The sequence below is a fragment of the Bacillus rossius genome, chromosome 7, assembly GCF_032445375.1.
Source record: "Bacillus rossius redtenbacheri isolate Brsri chromosome 7, Brsri_v3, whole genome shotgun sequence".
In the NCBI taxonomy this organism is placed as follows: Eukaryota; Metazoa; Arthropoda; class Insecta; order Phasmatodea; family Bacillidae; genus Bacillus; species Bacillus rossius.
The window spans coordinates 63251740-63274306 of NC_086335.1; the positions used below are offsets into that span (position 1 = coordinate 63251740).

At 34.4% G+C, this 22567-nt stretch overlaps 2 protein-coding genes and 1 long non-coding RNA gene across 57 annotated transcripts in view; 2 read left to right on the forward strand and 1 right to left on the reverse strand.

Annotated features, from left to right (window-relative positions):
* LOC134534199 (longitudinals lacking protein, isoforms H/M/V-like) overlaps nt 1-3814 on the reverse strand; it is a 55270-nt gene extending 51456 nt beyond the window's left edge. For 2 of the 6 annotated variants that reach the window (XM_063372427.1, XM_063372428.1), the window contains exon 1: nt 3670-3791. The gene's annotated coding sequence lies outside the window, so the exon portion shown is untranslated. Of the gene's footprint in view, nt 1-3669 lie in introns of all 6 variants that reach the window. The other 4 variants (XM_063372424.1, XM_063372422.1, XM_063372425.1 and 1 more) reach the window with 3 other exon arrangements.
* A 141-nt stretch (nt 3815-3955) lies between these two features.
* The window catches only part of LOC134534196 (longitudinals lacking protein-like), a 287153-nt gene continuing 268541 nt past the window's right edge, over nt 3956-22567 (forward strand). For 45 of the 50 annotated variants that reach the window (XR_010075451.1, XR_010075452.1, XM_063372371.1 and 42 more), the window contains exons 1-4: nt 4014-4141; nt 4522-4714; nt 10524-11367; nt 11862-11951. Coding sequence is in view for 48 of the 50 variants with exons in the window: in XM_063372371.1 (XP_063228441.1) it covers nt 4541-4714; nt 10524-11367; nt 11862-11951 (1108 nt within the window). In the remaining 2 variants the exon portion in view is untranslated. Of the gene's footprint in view, nt 4142-4521; nt 4715-10523; nt 11368-11458; nt 14832-22567 lie in introns of those variants that run through there. The other 5 variants (XM_063372370.1, XM_063372421.1, XM_063372374.1 and 2 more) reach the window with 4 other exon arrangements.
* LOC134534202 (uncharacterized) lies at nt 15029-21725 on the forward strand. The gene is made up of 2 exons (XR_010075459.1): nt 15029-17548; nt 21582-21725. It is a non-coding gene; the product is annotated as an uncharacterized LOC134534202 (long non-coding RNA).

Genomic DNA, 22567 nt, shown 5'->3' on the forward strand with positions numbered 1-22567 from the left:
AGAGCTGCCCTAAAAATCCCTCAAATGGCGCCGGGAAGCTAACTTAAAATTAAGCCCGGTCGTCTGTTCCTCTGGAGGAGGGGATCGGGAAACCCGAAGTGCTCCGAAAGAAAAAAAGGGCTCCTGCGACCTATCGACTGAGTGTGAGGTCGACTGTTTCTCCTGGTGGGGATAGGATGGTCAGTAGTGCGCTCTCGCTCTCAGCTGGTTCGTCCTTTCGCCGATAGATGGTGTGGGCATGCGGATCGAAGTCTCGCAGAGACCATTGCGGCACTTGGTGGCCGCCATTTTGCAAGGGGGGGGGGGAGGGGGGGAACACCTGGTGAATGACCTGCCCTGGGAGAGTTCGCCGTCCAGACGTTGGGACGTGCGGCGAAGCTTGAAAAAAGGACACCAAAACGTGTTAGAGACCGCAAACTTCAGCACACCTCCGAGAAGGGGTGGAGGTGACCATGGGAAGCTTAGGGCGGCTACTTTCGTCACGCGTAGCGCTAAACTCGTGACGAAACGCGACGGCCAGTGGATACCGTTGCTGATGATAGCCCTGTAGTCGGCTAGACCCAGCAAATTTGGTGGGAAACGGCGGTGAGAGCACTATACTGCTCAACAAGCTAACCTGCCGGTACACTCGACCGAACAAGTTTGGATGGGGCGAAAGAGTAAATTTAAAGTTATAAAAAAATTTAAAATTTTGTAAAACTAAGAAAATAAAAAAAATTCGTGCCTAAAGTAGCACTGATTCGGCACAAACCAATCATATGTTCATAGACAGATTAACAACCTTAAAAAATAATACTCTTCGTGTGTACACGAGTTTATGTATACATACACATATATACTAGCTGTAGTACCTATTGCTAATGAAATTGATTTCCATTTCGTCATCACAAAGCATTCAGATGCTTTCAACTTTGAATGTATCTGTATCAGTATGAAAATAACAATCAGTAGTATCATATTGATAAGAAAAAAAAAACAGATTTATTTATTTTATTAAAAAACTTAACCTAATAAATAAACATTGCAAAAATTTTGGTGTACAGAAACTTTTGACATGGGTAGGTATGCTTATCCCCAAATCTATGGTAACCAATGACAACATGCATTATCTTTGCAAATGGATTTTAAGTAATGGCTCTTCCATTCTTTTAGCTATATGGGATAAAATTTACCTATTGTTTAGATCCTATATATTGACTATCTTAATTATAGAATTCATTAGTAAGGAAATAAATAAAGAAAGGAATCCTTAAAAAATATTTTAAAATATTTTTACAAAATTAATTTTTATTGAAAAACTTTATTCTCACAAATGGATGATTTCATTACACATGCAAAGTTTGAAAGTTTGTATATTTTTTACTACAAAACATTGCACACTTACATGTTGCTCATTAATTTTTTAATCACTATAAAATAAAATACTTTTAATCAAAACTACGTATTATGCCCTGTAAACTTGTCATTTTCATTTAACTTAAACTGAAGCAGTTCAAAAAATTAAATTTACAATATTTTGTAAAACTTTTAAAATTTTTGGTGTATAAACCATATTTTAACCCATGTAATTGTTCAAATATGCATTATTTTTCTGTGTATTAGCATTTATAATATGATTACAAATCATCTATTTTCTACAAAGTACAAACATATTCTGAAAAAAAAAAAAAGTTTTACAATTCATGACACAAATCAGGCCAGTACAACTATGAAGCCTACATAACTAATTCTGTGATGTAATTCTTTGCCTAGAATAAAATCAAATCTTATAAACAAAATTATTTTTCATTAGTTAGTAGCTACTATTGTGTAAAATTGGAAAGAATAAGTTTTATATAGCTATTCTTTAAGTTTTTAATATGAAAGACTCTGAAACCACTTATTTTACCATGTCCTATATCATACATAGTCTATGCTATTGGTCCAAAATAAGCACATATGTAGATTAACTAAATAAATATGTATACATTTGGCAGAAGTATGATTGAGCACAATATATTGTCATTACTTCAACAAGTTTTTTGGAGTGGAAACATTTTTTTTAAAAAATAGGGATATAATAATAACAACACCTCAATATATTTAAGTAATAAACCAAAACTCCAGATGAGGGTCATAATTTCCATTTTCAATCTCCTTCCAGTCACTTATTGGTCACTTAATTTATCACATCTTTACATAAAACATGGATAAAAAAAAGGTTTTCATTTACAATAAATTCTACAACTTTTTGTCAAACTGCTCAGTTCCAAATTGAGGTTTCTTGTTTAATTAATTGTTTACACTTCAGCTAGGCACATACGTGGCGGTGGGCATAGAAAAGAGAGGGTGGCGTGGGGTGGGGGTCACCAAAATTAAAACCATCTATAAAAAGCTATAATTTTCATCAAAGTAAAGAATTTGATAGAAAACAGCGGACCAAGTGGGTATACCCTCCCCCTCCTAAATAACTTCTGTATACGGTCTTGACTTCAACTACCCATTATAATCCAGATGGGATGGACCACACATAAGTACATTTCAAATGCTATAAATAGGAACTCTGCATAAAAATTAGTTCGAACAAAAACCGAACTACACAAATCTGAAGTTAGTTACCCAGACCTAAAATCATCCCGACAGCAATTTCCTCAGCCATTATTTATTCACGTAATTTACATCCTAGATGCATGTACATGACACGCAAATATGGCCATAATTTAAATACAAGTAAATAAAATAATGCTGCCTGTAAAAGTTAATTCAATCATATAAACCCACTAACACAGAACATTTTTTTTGCCAATTATACGTCATGTACGAACAGTCGTTAGATTTTGTGGGAAATCACAGGTCGTCATCCGTCGCACGCGGACGGGAACAGCATGTCTCAAAATAAAATGTTCCATCAAATCACGAAACATCAATTTGTTGATAATTAATGACGGAATAATTGCAAGGGTCGATGTGAAATGGCTGCATTTATGTTTTAAGAAATAAGTATTTGGTTACATTACGCACGTACGCTACAGTAATATTTATACATAATTGTTCAATAATTTTAAAATCTTTAAATCACATCAAGGCATTGACATCTGCGTCAGGCAGCAAGTGCTATTTGTGATGTGCTTTTTGGTCTCAATATATACGTACATAAACGATTACTACAAATAAAAAAAAGGTAAATGAGGGGGGGGGGGGGGGGAGTGTCACTCATCGATTCATTTCTTCCACACTCGCTTCGATGTCCTACAGACACACTTGAACGAAAATGTACAGTGACGTCTGACGTTAATACCCAACATGACACAACGATAACGAACAATATAATAAGTGTCCGTTGTTAAAATCTCTCAAATGCTAATACATACAAACGAATGTATGTGCATTGCGTTGCACACTTTTTTTTAACTAGGACAAATCATAACTAAAAAATACTGATGTGTACTCTCACTCTCTCATCTTTTATTAGAGGAAAACGATGCCATATGATCAATTACAACGCAAACCAGACAAAATTTAACATAAGGAATGCTGGTAACATATTTTATTAAACTACAATTTTGTGACTGAATTTAGAACATTAACAATCTTTACAGGAAGCTTCTATTGCATGCGTTGTCCACTTGAATTTCCAAGCAAGCAATTTACCTTTATCCATAAACTATACGTCTGAAAACCATTTCTTACCTGTTATACTAACTAACGAAAAAGAACACAAAGTTTAAAAAACCAATACCACTTCAGAAAACACAGTAAACGATTTTTAAGCTATTTTGTTGTGGACCTACTTCTTTCTCTCAGCTCTCTCTTTTGACTTTTCACCGTTTTCCTTGTCTCCTGTTCTCCTTGGATAAATTAAAATGTGGGTATGCAGAAACGGAATATTTCTCTATTCCAAGCTAGAGCTCAACCAAAATATTTATACAAGGCAAAAACATGTGCGCAGTAAACCAAAATATTGCTTTGCGCAGCTATGGACTGACGTCTCTCCCGGCATCCGTTTCGTACAATATCCACCTTGTATGACGCTAACAAGTTGAAGGGACATCAGTAGAAACCACGCCATTTGCTGGAAGGAATTTTAGTTTGTGTGATGTGCGGTAACTAAATATTACATAAATTTGTTTTCAAAGGGTTTTTGACAAGCATCAACAAATAGGTAACTATTACTTATACTTTTACATAATTTTATCATTGATGTTGGGTTTTATGGTTGTTAAACGAGTTGTTTGAATGCTTCTTACAATTGGAAAGTATTCATTCGAGATCGTTTGCAATTAATTCCCATTCTTATAAAATTTGAGATTTAAGTGTAGCTCATAAAATAATATTTTTTGTTGGTTGTTGTATGGTCGTATGTTTTTGTTTGGTAATAAACGATATAGTATTTTTTAGGTGAGAAATATGTGGTGGCTGGATAATGGATTTTTCTCCATAACTGATCGCGTCTCCAGCCGCCATTGTGTGTCCGTGATACCTGGGCTGTGGTGCACCCACCTTTGTTCCTGCCAATAGTAATATAGTATTATTGTTTTTCAGACCTCATTCACGTTGAGTAATGGCTTCTGAACAACAATTTTGCCTGAGATGGAACAATCACCAAAGTACATTAGTTTCCGTTTTCGACACACTTCTGGAAAGTGGAACGCTAGTCGATTGCACTCTAGCTGCAGAAGGGCAATATTTGAAAGCCCACAAAGTGGTTTTGTCGGCATGCAGTCCATATTTTGAGGTAAGTTACTATCATTGTTTTTCATTAATGTTAAAGGATTTGTACACAAAATGAGGCACGACACAATTTGTCTGACAAGGTGACAATGGCTGCATTTAACACTAGCCTAATGGATCCCTTAAAATCATTGTCAGAATTTGCCTGAAATGTATACTTTTACATGTCCTCAGAAGTGACCTAGAGGCTGCCCTAACTGGAAGTGAAGTATGCAAGTCAACAAATTTGTGTACTTGTAAAAAAAATTTCATATTTTATTGGTATTGATAAATTGATTGAAAAAATTAAATCTTAATTAGGTTTATTTAGAAGTGTAAACAAATGCACATACTTACCGATCACAACTAATAAACCAAAGTATGTTATTGAAGTAAATTGCAATAAATTCGTAAGGGAGCAATGAAGTGTTAAATATAACTAATTTCATGTTAAATATGACTAAATTTCAGCTGAACGTTTTTTTCTTAAAATTTGTGCTCGGGAATAGAATGTAAACAACCTGCGGGCAAACATCAAACCTGAATGTGTTCATTACGGGCAGGTATATGCAAGATTGCAAGTACTCAACTGCATATCGAGTTCACTATTAAAACTTTTATTTGCTGGTTAAATAAACTTAAGGGTATTTATTATTGTAAGTATTTTGAATATTTTGGGATTCATAACATTTCTATCGCCAACATTTATAACCCCCACATTACATTAAAATTTTGTATTTGTGTTTGCCTTGGTGATCTTTTTTTGTTTTGTTGAATATTATTAGATAATGATAGAAATGGCTACGTGCACAATAGTATGACCAACTGCCAACAGGTGGACTTAGCAGTATAAGCATTCAGATACCATCCATCTCTTAGAAAGTGTTCTTTAAATTGTTGGCTGCATTTACGGAGAGATGTATGAATGTGTGCTACGGATGCATCCCAATTTATTCGGATTCAGCCAATATTGAATAAACTGCTCCAACTTAGTCGCGAGCGGACTGGCTGATGGATTTGGCGTTCATGCATGTGCAAGTTAAAAAATAAGTAATTTATTGTATGTAGTATTTGTCCAAAGTATTAAGTTTTAATTAAATTGGAATTACAATAGCTTTTTGCCTCTTGTCGTTCATGAGACCTGCAGCCAGTCAGGCCAAAACATTCTCTCTGTCTAGCCTTTAAAGGTTAACTCATAATTTTCACGCACGGATGGATGGAATGTATTTTCGGTTAGGGTACATTTTTGGATAGTTGGCATGAGAAAATTATTGATTGGAATGTATGGTAATTTTAAATTGCCTTTAGATAAAATTTTCTGGATACTTAAGTGTATTAGTGAGTATTTACTTTCTAACCTAAAAAAATAGCTACTTTCTTGAAAAAACTAATATTACGTTCATGTAGGTTGTATGTTATATTTTTTGACAATAAAATCACATTGTCAAAAGTTTTTAGAAAATTATACTTAAAATCCGAAGTCCTTAGATTAATTTAGAAAATATTTGTGGAAACCCTGAAATAAATCCAATTACAGGAACATAAACATAAGCATGGTAAAATGGGGGTTGGTTGAAAGCAGATTTGGGACATTTGGGTTCACTACAGTTAGAATTGTTCCCCTTGACATTAACAGTGTAAAATATGTGTACTGTAGTTGGTAATTAGATATGTGACCAAAATGTATTAGTTTTTGCTTCTCTTGTATTTAGTTCGTCGGTGATGTGTGAATAGCGATGTCTTGCAACTATCCGCAACACCTATGATAAATTCAATTATTTTTTATATGTACTTACTGAAGTATGTATTATGAGTCTTAATTTTCAAATGTTGGTAGGAAAACAATAAATCAAGCAATGCTTATGTAGCAAATACTCTTTAGTTTTTACAATAGATGGAGCACAAAATAACTGATTCAGCATTTCTGAATATTGATGCATGACAACTTTGTAGCTTAGAACTCTACTTGGCAGTGCTGCACTGGTGTGCATCATCTCATTCACTCCACTGTTGCAGCCACTAGTTAGTGTTTCTGCCTGTGCCAGTGCCGTTAGTGATAGCAACAAAACAAAGTTTATGAAAGCAGCGCTGATTCAACAAGTGGTTTTTGCATAAGAGTATCAATGAAACTGATCTTACGATGAACAGAAGAAGGCAATGGTAGAATGGCTATCTGAAATGAGCCTACAGGCTAACATATCAAAGAGCAGCATGGTGTATGAAATTGACTTAACAAGGTGAATAATTAAAGTAGTATTTACGAAGCAGCTGCTGAATTTTGTAAATATTTCTCAGAATTTGTGTCTAGAGATAATTTAATTAGTAGAATGTTTTAATGCAGATGAAATGGGGTTGACTGAAACATATTTTGAGTTATCCATGCCCTTTGGCCACTTTCATAGATTATCAGGAGTTGAAAATATATGAGACTGCAAATATCTCAAAGTAGTGGCAGGTCTATTAAAATAAAAATCCACTTGCATTATTTTTTTTATAGTTAAAATGAGGTAGAAGTGGGTGAATATAACAGGGTTGCCACTTGGGTGGAAAATGAGGAAATTGTGAATGACAGGGTGGCCAACCACTGGGAAAAATGAGAAACTTTAATTAACTCTGAATTTTTTTTGGTGCCGGTTTGGATGCTGTTTACAGCTTGGTTTAAAAACTACACAAAGTGCCGACAAACTAAATCACTTGTAATATTTTTGGCTGCTGTTTACTACATGACCCTTAGCATCAGATGTGATAGATAACATTGCTGGTTTAATTTTTGAGCCTTTTTTTCTTTTCTCCAGTTTTCACTTGTGGTAGTGACTGCAGATGCAACACAATAAAAAAAAAAGGCATGTGGTAATCTGTGTTTGACATGTAAAAACCAGGAACACCCTTAAATAATTGTACCACGAAATACTACGCAGTTAATTAATGTAGGGATTATTTTTTCCTCTTTATATCAGATATTGCTAAATTATCTACCATATTTCTATAATGTGACAAGAGGCAAAACAACCTGTGCAGGCCCTAATGTCACTGGTCAGATAAGTAATGAGTGTGCCAGTAAGAAAGGGGGTTAGTCAAGCAGCTGCCTGCTAACGAGAACATTGGTCTGGTGCAGACAGTTACACAATAAGATTTTTGAAATGGTTTCTACACTGGTGTTTATATTGTGTATCAATTCAGGCACACCACTGCATGGGAGATGTAGTTAACAGTGCTGCAACACATTGCAGTGAAATTTTGGTGTTTGATGTCGCTGAAACTAAAGCTGTTTAACTGAAATGTCAGCAATCAAACTAATTCTGACAAAAAAAGAGCTATACCAGTTTGATTTTTTGGACAGCCTTTAGGGAAGAAAACATAACAGTAGGGGAGAAAAATTGACAAGTTTTATTCTTTTAGAAGAATCTGTTCCAACATTAAAGAATGCTTTGCTAGAAAACTATGAAATAAACTGCTGTAGGTATATCTTGAAAACTTTTTGAAAAGATTTTGGTAATGATTCTGCATCCAAATGGAGAATAAAAGGCTGCACTGAATGGTTCATTTATTTTTAATTCAAAGCCTAAGTCAGGAGATAACTTATCTGTATTTAAACATTTTTGGAAACATTTCAATGTTGGTGAAAAGTAAATCATTATCCAATTTTCAAGAAAAATCTTTTAAGTGTTCAGTTAAACAATAACCTACAGCATAATCCCCAAAACAAGGCATTTAGAACTGGGTGACAGGCAACATTGACATTAGTGAATCTATTGTCATTTGTTATATGTGTGCTAACAAAAAAAATATAAAATGTATTTTGTTTTGTTCATTCTCTGTGCAACTTATTCATGTGTTATTGATATGAAGAGGTACATACGTGTGTGTTAAGTAGATACCAAAACACTGGGTAAAATAAGGCACAATTAATATATTTAGCTATGCCATATAATAACGATTTATAGAATCAGTTATTTTCTAAAAGCTGGGATGTGATTTAAGTTAACCAAGAATTAATTCCTGAGTTATGACATTGTTGCTTGTGTGACTTAAATGCAATAGTTGGTTTCCACCCCGCATTTGGCTTTCCGTGTTAAGGGTAGGCGGTCAATTCTGAGAGGGAAATCAGAGAAGGCTCTTATTTTCTTGTTGCATAATATTAATTGTGACTGAGGCTAGAACAAAAAACACACTGACAAGTCTCCTGTGTTTACAGTAGGCATGCAATCTAAAATGACACACCATTGAATTATACCTAACAAAAAAAACACTTAAAGCGGAAGCATGTTAAAATTTTTTTTTGTAGTAGAGAACATTTAGCCCTTCCATTTGTCTGGAGGCTTAGTGGAAGATGGCATTAAATTAATTTAAAAAAAACCTGGTTTCAAGGTCGTATTTGAAATGGTGAACTGACCTGTATGTCATAGGTACTGGCTTTAGTATGAAAGAATGACACTCGTTAACTTGTAACTTATGATCTGTAGAGCTAAAATGTAATTCCAAACCAAATGTCATGTCTCTTAATGTTGGTTGTAAATTATAGTTAGTAAAAATTGGTGTTTGAAATTTTCACAAATTTTTTTCGCTGTTATTTTTACACTTGGCTATCAATAAAATGTATAGTATAAATTGTTGGAAAATCTGTAGCTTGTCTAGGAAAACATGGTTTATCCAATGAATTCATAGTATTATGAATTTTAAAAATGTTGCATTCAGTCTCTTAGGATTAAGTACTGCATGTACCTTTGTAAGTTTTCACACCATTTAATGAAATACTCCCTTTTTTTTTTAGAATTGGCTCTTGGTAGTAATTACTCGAAAATAACAATCTGTTATATTGAGACAAGAAACATTGAAATTGACATTTGCTGGCTACGCAGGTTCTTTTGCTAGTTGTCACGTAGTATTTTTTTTAAGATAAATTTTGTTAAATACTCACTTGCTTTAGTAGTTTGTCAGTAAATTGGGGTACAAAGAGCTAAAATGCTTATATTTTACCTAATCTCCTATCTTTAACACACTTTATTACCTTGTCAATTTATAAACATACAGAAATAAAATAAAAATTATTAAATGCTTGTAAATGAAAAATGTGCATATTACATTGTTATTTAAAGCAGTTATTTGAAGGAGTTAAAGCAGAAAGAAAATTTAAAGAAAGGAAATAATAGTTAATAGATATTTTTGGAGTCTCATGTCATTCTTAGCTCGTGTAGCCACTATACTGACTATATATTAACTTCCTAATATGTGCAGCAATAAAACAAGACTGACAGATATGCAATGCAATTTATATAGGATAGGTATTGCTATGTATTTTTAATTTTGCTAGGACTAAAATTAGTGTGATGTCAGAGGCAGGACTGTAAAGCCATACAATTAAAAATGAAATTAATAATACATTTACTTTCAAGACTAAATGTGAAATGGGAATTCAGCCACAAGTTAATAAATAGACCTACCTGGACAGAATTTATGACTTGGTCAGTGTCTTGCATCATCCAATATGTTGCATGTGCCAGAATCTTTAGAAAATTATTTTTTCCTCCATTTATTAATTAGTAGCTTGAATCTGTCAGTGCCATTATGTGAAACATATAATTATTCATAACAAAATGCATTGGCATTGTATGAACACTACTTCAAAATTTGACAGAAAACTGAAGACCATTGGATATTAATACACCTTAAAAATAATTTCATATTAAAATGCACATGAATAATTCTTGATTACTAAATGACTTAAAATATGTGCTGTAAAATTTCTATTTTGTTTAAGACTCTCTTTGTCTAGCTGTCTTAATGTTTAAGTAGTGAATAATTTGGTTTTTAAGCAGCATTTTTTTTGTTCACAGCTGTTGCTGAGTCAGCACTACGAGAAACATCCGATAATCATCTTGAAGGATGTAAAATTTCAAGAACTGAAAGCCATGATGGACTATATGTACAGGGGTGAAGTCAATATATCTCAGGACCAATTGGGTGCTTTGCTCAAGGCGGCAGAATCTTTACAAATAAAAGGCTTATCAGACAGCGGAGGAGGAGGAACAGAAAAGGAAGAGCCTGCAGAAAAGTACGTAGAGGACAAGAAGCCTGTTACCGCACCTGTTCGAACCTCTCAGTCCGCAGCCCACAATTCAGGATTGACCATCGAGCGCAGGCGGTCTGCTCCTGTCGACAGCACGGAAGATGATTCGCAGCCCTTGCCAAAGGGAATGTCATCGAGGGAAGGTAGTTCTTCCCCTGTCCCGAGGAAACGCAAGAAGCAACGTCGTAGGTCCAGTGGGGGGGAGGCGGGTGGGGAGAGTAACGCGCTGCAGGACAGTCACGACCAAACGAGTAGTTCTTCCGAACGTAGTCAGCCAGTTCCTAATATGAGTCAGAGTTTGCCTGCATCCATTGCCACAGTTCCCTCATCTGTGAAATCCTCTGGAGAGACAGACCAGAAACTCGTCAACGCGGAAGTTTTCCCAACGCGAACATCTCATTCGCAGCCATCTATTCCCCGTGAACCTGACGTAGTGCAAAAAGTGGAGCCACCGGCGGAAGTATTACTGGAGCCAAAGGCAGAGTACCTGGATGAAGATGTTAACGAAGATAGTGTCGAGGACTTGACTCTAGACGATGACGATGACTTGGATATGTCTATGGACCATGCCCAACCTGGCCCATCGCATGGTGGTGAAGGCTCCAGTCAGGGTGAGTTCACTTTGATGATTATTAGTTGCTGAACAAGAACCAAATATGAAGTTTCTTCACAATGAAGTTGTGTGTTGTTGGTTCTTTCCAGGCTACCTGGGTGAACTGTATTCACTGATACAGCGACATGTTCCCGAATCCTTCACCCCTCCCAATCCGTATCCCTGTCCTCAGTGGGCCCCGCTAGATGCTGCAAATTTGTCTGCGGACACTGTGGATAGTCTGCTCAGATCACTCGCCGGTGACGTAATGTTTAGAAAATACTCTGTGCAACACGTAATGCAGGCACTTGAGGCAGTTCTTAAACGAGGCTCCACTGTGAGCCATGCCTCACTTCAGTTTGGTATAAAGCGGTCCACCTTGCAGTTTTATCTTAAGAAGCTCAACATTGCTCTTAGAAGACCTGTGGGGTCATTGTGAAGAAACTTTTGGTCCTTGTTTATGTTAGGCAGTAGTTGGATGCAGTTGGAAGAATCATGTGTATGTCGATGTAGGTTATGCTCCGTGGCACATCGGGGATCAGTCGAGGGACGAAGTATTTATGGCTGCTCAGGAAGCAGTTGGGGCCCATCGTGATTCGCAAGGTAGGAATTTTTCTTTAATGATATATTTTGGGGAAGTGAGTGATGTTACTGTTTTTTTTTTGTTTGGTTTCATTGATCATTGGTTGAGTTTCAACATGTGTTCATGTAATTGTGGGATGGGTTTGCTGTAAGGGTACAAATTATAGCATCACTCACTTCCTTTTAAACATGCAAGCTACGTGGCAGGTAGCCTCCCTCTCAGACTGTGCTATTGTCCTGCCTCCCACATCAACTTCTACATTAAAAACTACTGTTGTGCTTAGCTAGTAACATTGGGTGCAGTGTAGGGGACGAGGTAGGCTCGTCCGCAACGGGGGAACCCAAGGTAGGTGAGGAGTAGCCAGTCTGAGACGGAGAGCTGGAGGTGTGAACTGACAGTGGTGTGGCCGTTGCTTCAGTTGGTCAGTAGCAAACCTAGACAATTTTTCTTTACTGTCATACACTATTAGGATGGAAAAAAAAATTATATCTTTCAAACAATGTAAATATTTTTTTCATTTTTGACTATACGGCATGGGCATTACATGTTACATTAGTGCTTTAGAGAGAAAGTTAGGTGCAACTTCTTAGTTGACCTGTGCAGTTAAGATTTGCCTAGCAATTTAGAGCAGGTAAAATCTGTGATAGAATTGTACGGCATACAAAGAGAACTTAGATGCTCTCAACGTGGGGTTATGAAGGGGTTGTGATACTCATTTTAACTTTGAAAGTTTGACATTTTGTGTGTTCTAGCTTACAGCATTCTTCGTATATGTGATTTGTATAATTTTATTGTTAAGAGGGATTGAACCCAGGATTTGACCACTTACAAATGTTAGTTCTCAAGCTCATTAATAGGATAAGCAAAATGCACCACTGCAGTTGTCATAGGAAGGTCAAATTAAGTTAACGTCAGCTTTTTGTAAATAACATTTTACGGCATTTTGTTACTATTTCTTCCAGAAGTTCAAATTTTTAAAATGTTTTAAAGAGTTGTTTTTCATAAAATCTGCCATTTCGCTTGTACTGTTTTGTATAGTGTGCTCATTTTTTGCATTTTTGTCAGTGTTTTGTTTTATTGGTTATTGGCCTTCATGAACTGTCTTGTGTTATTTAGTGTGTATTTAAGTTTTTAGTGAAAGTGAACTTACTATATAATTTTTACAGGGTAATGTATTGTGCTTTTTTTCTTTTGTTCCCTCCAACCATCATTTCTTGAACATATTAATGCTTTTTAACTGCAGTGGTATTGTGAGTGAAGATGGTTAAAGTTACTTCATGTAATTATGAAACTATTGAGATGTGACATGTGATGTGTTCTGTTTGTGCTGTGCTGTTTTTGTCTTGCATGCATTGCAAACTCGGTAAATATTCACTGAAATGTACTAAACTCCGATAAAAAAAAGTACAGAATTAAAACTTTTACTTAAAATCCTTCCATCTTTTCTTCTGGAAACTTTCAAGATGTCTGCATTATTCATCATTTAATAATTGTAAGTATGAAAATTTTACTCTTTTTATAACTTATTTTATTACTGTAGTTTGTAAGTTTTTTTGTCACAATGGTCAGTGTGGAACAAAAAGGATGTTTTATATGATAATAGATTATGGCAAAATAATAGACATATGGTGTTAATGATCCATGAGACATTTAATGGTTGCATATTGCCTTCATGATAATACATCTTGTGAAGGCTTATTTTCTCCTGTGGTATGGTTTGTTTTTAACTCTGCATCTGTATAGCAGGAATTTAAAATGTCTTAAAAGCTGCAGGAATTTAAAAAGTCTCAAAAGCTGCATCACTTTTACAGAAAGTTTTTTTATATATTTTTGCACACTTTATGCAATTTTGCTGGAGCATGAGGAGCAGCATTTCGGTTTCTGAACATTTCGGTCAACTGGTTTCCTAATTTTACAAACACTATTTTCTACAGTTAAACGTTTCTGGAGTTCATAATCGCGTTATCAAAGTTGAAGAAAGAAGTATTTGACTTCAATTTATCTACTGTGGAAGAGAGAAGATTGCAGAGAAACCTTCAAGATGGCTGTGGAGCGGTCACTACGCTATGCAGTTGAAACAAGGTGGGTTATTATTCATTTATTTTTTATTGTTGCAGGAATGTTTCTGCAATTGTCACATGTTTATTTTTAAGTTTGATGTACCTATGAATTTGCAGTTTAACTTGCAAGTGGACACAGTGGAGATTGAGCATAGATTTACTGTGTTATAGTTAATAGTTCAAAAAATGAGCACAAACTGCTGTTTTTATCACAGAACATATTCAAAATGCAGCCATATTATAACATGCACCATGTTGAAGATGAAGAAATTCAGATATTCTTTGCAAAATTTATCTACTTGACTTAAACTAGTGACTATTTTATGCTTTTCTTTTAATGAAGTGGTTGCTATTTGGATTTTTCTCCATTCTGTGGTTGTCTACATTGTTATTAAATACACTACTTGGGTACTCACCCATTTTTAACAAGCTGAAGTGATAGGTATTTCATTTCAGCATAGTCGGTGGAATTGGATTGTGGATTTTCTGCTATCCAAATGTGTTGAACCAATTGCTTTGTGAAAATGGTTTTGCCGGAGAATGGTTTGAATGAGTTGTACAAATTAGTATTGAGTTATTTACAGCAATTTCGGTATTATTTCTGTTGACAAAAAATACAGTGTGTATGCATTGAAAACTTCGTCAGAATGTCATCCAAGTACTGTTATATACATGCACATGCTAATATTCTCATTATTATTGACTTAAAGCAATTTATGTTAACATGAGTAATTTTATGTGGTAAATTATATTTAAATTTAGAACATCGCAACACTTTCAAAGTTTACGCTGCTTTTATAAGTTTGAAATGAAGATAAATTTATTGAAAAGTTCCTGCAAGAATGAAGCATAGAAAATGAACAATGAAGAGGAGCTCTTAAGGAAAGATTAAGGTAATATATATTTTTTAACTTAATTATTATAATTATATATATATATATATATATATATATATATATATATATATATATATATATATATATATATATATATATATATATATATATATATATATATATATATATATATATATATATATATATATATATATATATATATATATATATATATATATGTGTGTGTGTGTGTGTGTGTGTCATGGTTGTATAATATGCTGAACTGAAATGTGCCAGTAAACATTGAGGGTAATGTTTGTCAATTTTGAATGACATAGGCCTGAGATGGGTCTGTTCTTCAGAAATGAAGCAAAGTGCTATGAACTACATTTTGCTGTTGTGCTAATGGCCTCTCCCTGTTGTACTGAACTGACAGTTTGAACTCTGAAGAGGTTTTAGTACACCAGCTCAATGTCATTGCATGTCATCTTTCTTCTTTTATAACTGCCCCACTCATCCAGAAATTGTGCATTTTACACATTGTTCAATTTAAGTTTTCACTTGGTGTTGTGAAATACCGAGTGGAATGAATTAAAGAATATTTTGGATATCAGTACATGTAATTTTGTGTGCAATAGTGGTCACATGTTTATTTTTGACTTGTACTTATGTATATACTTATTCTAGTCTCCAGTAAAAATAAGGCTTAAACTTTCTTCAGAATGGTAAATTTTAATTTGCTTGGTTCATAACTGATGAACAGTTACTGCTATGAACCTTTTTATTTAAAAATGCCCTGACACTGGTTTGAATTATGTGATGAAATATTGACAGTTGTATGACGTGTCTGAATCAGTGCACAAATATTAAAAATAGCCTTGTTGAAGGCATTATTTTTAACACCTATGTTAGTCTTTTCTGGAATGTGTGTGTCCTTGGTATTTGAACAAACACCAAAATATCTATGGAAATTAAAAAGTCATACTGTTTTGTTGAATGTTTTTTTTTAAGTTATGAATTTTAGAGAACATTTTTATTTACTACTTTTTATTTTTCTGTGATCTATAAATGATTTGTGGCGTACAAATTTAAATTGCACTGATTTGATATTTGCGAATATGACTGAATATTATAAGGGAACCAATCTGAAAAATGTAATTAGGCTACTGCTTGTGGCTGGATAAGAAGTGGATCATCAAATATTGTGCAGGTAATATACAATACTGTAATGTACTGTAGTTTATTGTGATCGTAGCAATGTGTTTTATGTAAAGTAGTTTTGTTGCATCCTAGCTGTAATGGTTGTAGTTTGTAGTGTGTGAATGCTAAATAAGTTCTGCTCACAATCTATGTCAAGGTAGAAGCATGAGGTGTAAGTTGACTGGTGTAGCATTTTAGCATTGATACCCAGCGCCAATGTAAGGTGGTATTTGTGCTGCAGCATTTCAGTTGTGTGGCTGTGCTGTATAAACAGGGTTTAGTATGGGGTGTGAAATCTAGTGAATGGCTGTCAACAATTTGAGCTTGACTTACGAGGTACCAGTATATAGAATGCTGTTTTACAATTGTGCTACTCTGCACAACAAAGTATAAGGGGTAATTTCATGTGCAGTGTGTGCACCATGCCTGCTGGCATGTTGTGTCAACGTGGTCATGCCAGAAAATACGTTGAAGCTGCTGTGTGGCAGGAATCACATTGTGCTACGTGCTAATACGTCTTTTCTCACCACATAAACTCCAGAAGTCCCTGCAGTCATGTGGATACTGTACGACCAAGAGACAGTTGAGACTACACATTTACTGTTCCTGGAATTGGCTACTTCATACTCTGCATTATAAAAATACAGTTGTGGAACTACCTTTTTAAACTATTGGTGGTTTCCTAGAAAGTGTAAGATTCCCGTTGATGCTGTCGTCGTTTCATAGCAAGTGTAAGGTTCCTGTTGATGCTTTTCGTCGTAACCTGTGAATTGGCACTAAACATAACAACTTAATGACAGTTGGGAGTCTGGCAGTTAAAACATCAAAACAGGTTGTGCTAAACATGAAAAAAAATTATGTACCTAATATTGGTGTCATGTTCAAGTTATTCAAGATTTCACAGTATCTCATTGTTAAAAAAAGGCACAAGATGTATTTAACTTATATTAAAAACATTTACATAATTGATACAAACAATATTAGGTTCTACTTATACACACATTGTAAAATACCTGTCTTTAAAGTAATTTTCTATTAGAAGAAACTTGGCTGCTATTGGCTATAAAATAGTTACACATAATGCAGTTGGAACTTATGTGCTTTGGAATACGTGCACATTAACAAGCTTGATGCAGTGCATCTGTTAAAATCTGGTAACATAACATGTTTACATGGCGGATGGGAGATGCAACATGCCGAAGAAAAGCAGCTTCACCTTAACACTTAGGAAGTTAGCTGCAATGTCCACGACACATTGTGTGTGCCCAGCTCCCTGCATGGTACCCCTCCGCAAACACACCATCACCCTGGCCACCAGCACCATTCCAGTGTTCCCCTCACGTGGTCGTACTCCCATGCTACTGCCAAGGCCGTTCCCCACCCCCTCCCCTCGACGCTCCTGCACGGTGCCGCCGAGACGGGCCCAGCTGAGCGCCGCTTGCAGAGCCGGGGGTCGAGGTCGGGGTCGCAGCTGCTGCCGTGGGTCGACTCCCGGGCCGCCGGGCAGTGGTGACTAGACAGGTGGGTCTGGGGTCTGGTTCCGTGCATGGTACACTTGATCTTGGGGCAATTGTTACTGCTGGTAGCAGTGGCGTGGCAGGGGGGAGGGGGGGGGGGCGCTGCCACGACGGTTTTGCGGTTACTGAATGCTCCCCCCCCTTCTGTTTTAAACCAAGAGGGGGCGCCATTTTCAAGTCTGGCCAGGGGCACCAGTCGCCTTAGCTACGCCACTGGAGATAAAGACTAGATAGTTTGTCAATGAAAGGTACACTAGAGTACTTTCTTTTGTTGTCTGCTATTTCAATTACTAATTATCAGTATTAAAAAGAAAAGAAAACTATACTGTGGTTTATGGACTATTTTAAAGTACAAAATGGATGTTTGCATGTTCTTTTTTTTTCATTTTTAGTATAGTCCTGGTAGCTTGGGGCAAAAAATTTGGCTTGTGTTAATTTTTTTGCCCACACATCTGCTTTCTATTTTTTTTTCCTGAAAGTAATTGAATTAATTTTATTGTTAAACAGATTTGTTAAATTGATTTTTTTAATTGTTTTGTTACCTTTGATTTGACACTTAATTTTCACACATTCAATTTGAATAAAATTCTGTAATACTATCACATGACAGAACCATAAACTGTTATGTTACACTTTTATAAATAGTCTGTACCTAAGCAAGCCCTTTTTTTCCCCATGCTATATGCATTTTTGGAATTAGTATAGAGTAGATATGCTGATCTCATATGAATATTTTTAGTACTAGTGTTTTATAGAAGCAGCTTTTCTCAGTACTGCACACTTGACTGAAATGACTGAAACCATTCTGGTCAGCAGTTAAAAAAATTACTTGAATAATTAAATTAATACTTAATAAAAAATTGAGTGTAGATAATGTGAAAACTAAATGATAATTTCTTAATGTAATAAAAATATTCTGTTATCGCAAGCAGATACATGCAATAAATACATTAACTCCACACCCCATGTCAAGATTGGTGGTGTTGGGGGACAGTTTACATTTGTGCTGCCATGTTGCTTACAGGAAATGGACTTTCACATTAATTTCCTTCCATCATAAAACAGCATGGTTTAATTTTGCAATAAATGATTAACTGAAGAAAACTTTACAATAACAGCTGGTTAGGATGTGGAATTAAAGTTAAACATTTTGGGTTGGAAAAATATTTTTGAATTTTTATAGGTAACAAATTATTTAATTTTGCAAAGAAAAAAATTGTGTAATTTTTATTGCGATGACCATAATCTAGTGATCCTAAATTGATGCAGGTAATTTTCACAAACCGAAAAATAACATGAAATAAGGTACTGCCTAATCTAAACAAAACCCTAATTTGCGAAACAGTAATAAAATCAGCTCACATTGCTACTATGTGAACATGATAGATCATAAATATTGATTTAACAGTGCTTAAAATGTTTTCTTATTTTGTCCACAGTTCCCATGTTTATTGTTAATTATGTCCATGACGTGACTATTTTGATTTCTTTTTCCAGTACCTATACATGTGAGGCAATAACAATTTAGCATGATAAATAGCAGGAGGTTTAAACTGTGGATGAGATTTGTTACAGTTTTGTGACGGCAGCAATATAATGTTGATATTTATTATGTTTGAAATGCTTGATAGAGCTTGTATATATTATGACTGAAAGTTTTCACACCACAATTGAGCTTAAACTGCTGAAAATAGTGCACTTTTGATTGCATAAGTTTACATAGGTTAAAAGTACAGTGATTTCTTTGAAAATAAACTTGGCACTTGGATAAGTGTACTGTGTGAATTTGGGTAACTGGTAAAAGGAATTTCCTGCCCAACATTTAAGAGAGAAAAAATATGTTCCGGTTAACTTTCTGGAAAAAAACTGGATCCTGCCCAGCTCAAATTTAAACAAAATTCTGGTTTAGTTTTAAAGGTAAATACTTGTTAAGAAAAAATTACTTTTTTTGCTTAAATGCTGTACACAATAAGCCTATGAAACTTTTCCAGTCTAGAACCCATTTATCTGGGCATAAACTATATCTACTTAACAGGATGTTAGTTAATGGACAAATTTTCAATAGATGAGTTGAAATGCCACAGTACAAATTTGATTCATAACTAAAATCATTTACTGTTTTAAGTGCCCATTTTATTATTTCACTATCAGGATTTTCCATTTTACTGTCTGAATTGTACTAGTCAATAATGCCTTACACTAGAGCCAAACGGGATAGGGAATTTTTGCTCCAGAAAATTTAGGATGGGGAAAAAAATTTCTTGCAAGGATGGGCTCAAGAATTTAGCTTAGAAATTTGAACGCTGATTCAAAGGTAAAATAGTTTTTTTATGTAAGCCTAAATCTGTAATAACTATTGTTAGAGATCATTGTAAAGTAATTCAAATAATTACAAAACCAAGCAACCCTAATTGGCAAAAAATGATGAAATAGCTCTTATTAACACTTAATAAATTCATTATTCACTGATTTTAGTTGTTTACGATGACCAATGTACCTATCTGGCTGTTCACAGTTCGTCTCATTGTGAAACTAGAAAAACTTACAATTAGCAAGTTGACACACAATCTATGCTGCTAATTGATACTTAGATAGCTTGAGTCAAGTCACTAACCTGATGTCAAAAGTTTGAGCTATGGGTCTTGTGTGGTATGACTTGCAAGACAAGGACATTTTTCAACATGATTAAAAGTATTGATTTAATAACTACCACTTGAGATGATTTATTACATTTAAATTTGCATTATTTTAGATGTTTGTATTCTGATTAAAGGATGGCCTGGATTTAGTAGCCATAATTGAATGTAATTTTGATACTAATTGTAGGCCTGTGCAAATATTAGTTTAGTTAAAAAAATAATACCAAATTATTCTGTAACACAAATAATCAAATTGAATAGTTGGAATTGAACTGAATTTTTTTATGTAGTGGCTTCTGAAGCAGTCAAATAATACTGAAGTAAAAGATTGGTTAGGTTATGTCAGCTATGATAATTACATGAAAAATGTTAAAATACTTATTTTTGAAGAAAGTGTATTGTATTGCACAAATGACTTGACCTCAACAGTAAACATTAGTTGATACTCAAAGTATGCTTGCCAAATACTTGTAACAATTGAATAATCGTTATTTCAAAGAGTTAATATCCTGACTCGTGGAATACTAATGATAAACTTTTCGTATTCCAAAATTCAAACATTTACACAGGCCTACATTTTAAGTTTTTAATTATGAATTCAACATTTTCAAATGAAAAACTTTCCACCTAACTCAGATTCACCCAAAGCCATAAAGCATGTTATTAGTCATGTTAATGTTAAGGATTAGAGCTTGTCATATGCTAGACCTGCCTTTTTCTAAATTAAGTGCCATGCTATATGGATGTGTAGTGTGTGTAGATGGGCTTAAAGTTATTTTTTAATACACAAGTTCAAAAATTCTCTTAGTTTCCCATTAGCTACTATTTAAAAACCTACACTTTGTGACAAATGAAGATTGTGTGTGATGAAAATACTAGCTAATATTTATGAAGATTTAGGTTAGGAAAATATGGCAGACCAAGAGCTAAGTGAGTTTTTTTTTAGGTAATTTGTGGCAGTACCTTATTAGTTATCTGTGTATTTTAAATTTCCTATAAGCCACTGAAAAACTTTTTTTTTTTTTTTTTTCAAAATTTGGATTACTCTGTGCTTTTTCTTTTTTTCTCTGTGACTTAAAATTAAATATTCTCATCTATAGGTACTGTGTTAAAACACATTAACAAAAAAGTCACTTTAAATGTAACGACAATGGGCAAGTTTAAAATGCTTTATTAGGCCTGTATATTTTCAATAATTTACTTACTGAATTATCATGGATTTTGAATTATTTGTGGCATTATACCTTTACTTATCTTTGTATACATTTTGAGGTATTCTTTACAAAATAAATCTTCCATGTCTTTAAAGGGACTTTTTTGTTAAATGGAATTGTCATTGTTAGATTGTTTCTTGGCTACAAACACTAATTATGCATTGATGTTGCTTTTCCATTTCAGAGCTTCTTTTCAGACTGTCGAAGATGTGGAAAAGAAATAAGTTATGTTGCAGTAAAGTTTTGTTCAGTGTTAGTAACAAACCACTGCTTCATGATGATTGGATGTATATGTGTATGTATTGATAAAATAAAGTTTTTAAGACTATATTGTTTTTTATCATGTCATTAGTATAAAATTTTTCTCTGTCAAAACATTTTTTCATTTTTTGGAAAGTGGCAGCAATAATAGAAATTTTGGTGGATGCAAAACTTTTTGTTAAAATAGATTAACTTGGAACTTTAAAAGAAATCAAGATGATAATTGTTTGACTGCTTAATGTAAAGTGAGATATAAATGCATAAGTCCTTTCTGGTTATATTGACACAGCAGTTTTTTTTTTTAAATCCTTGAATTGTCTTACAACTAAATTTATGGCTAGCAGTCAAACATTGTCACATGAAAACTTGACACCAGTATAGTTGGGTTTTGAAAAATAATTGGGTATACTTTTGTATATATGTTGCATGGTTGCATCTCTAACAGACTGAATTATTGCTGCTTATTCCTTTAAATTTTAAAAGTTTTTTGCATCTAGTTTTTGAGTTATTGGTACATTTATATGAGGAAATACTAAAACTGTAGGGGAAAAAAGTTAATTTTACAAACATCTGGTAATAAAAATATTTTTAAGATCTATTCACAAGGATAATGCTGGGTTTGATACATCAAAATTTAGAATTTTGTCTCATTTTGGATTTAAGTTCGATTAGTTTTAACATACATTATTTGAGGATGTCCACATTGTGGAAAGTCGAAGTTGAAATTCGTCCGGAAATTTTCTGCAAGACCTGGAAAAGTCATGGAAATTCTTCAATGATAGTAATTTGAGGGGGAAATGACTTATGTCGGTATGCCATCATCCAGACTTTTTAACACATTCCCATCCCCATTTCTGTTTTATTGCATAGTAATACACTTTAAAATGGCGTGTGCAAGGTTCCGTTTGA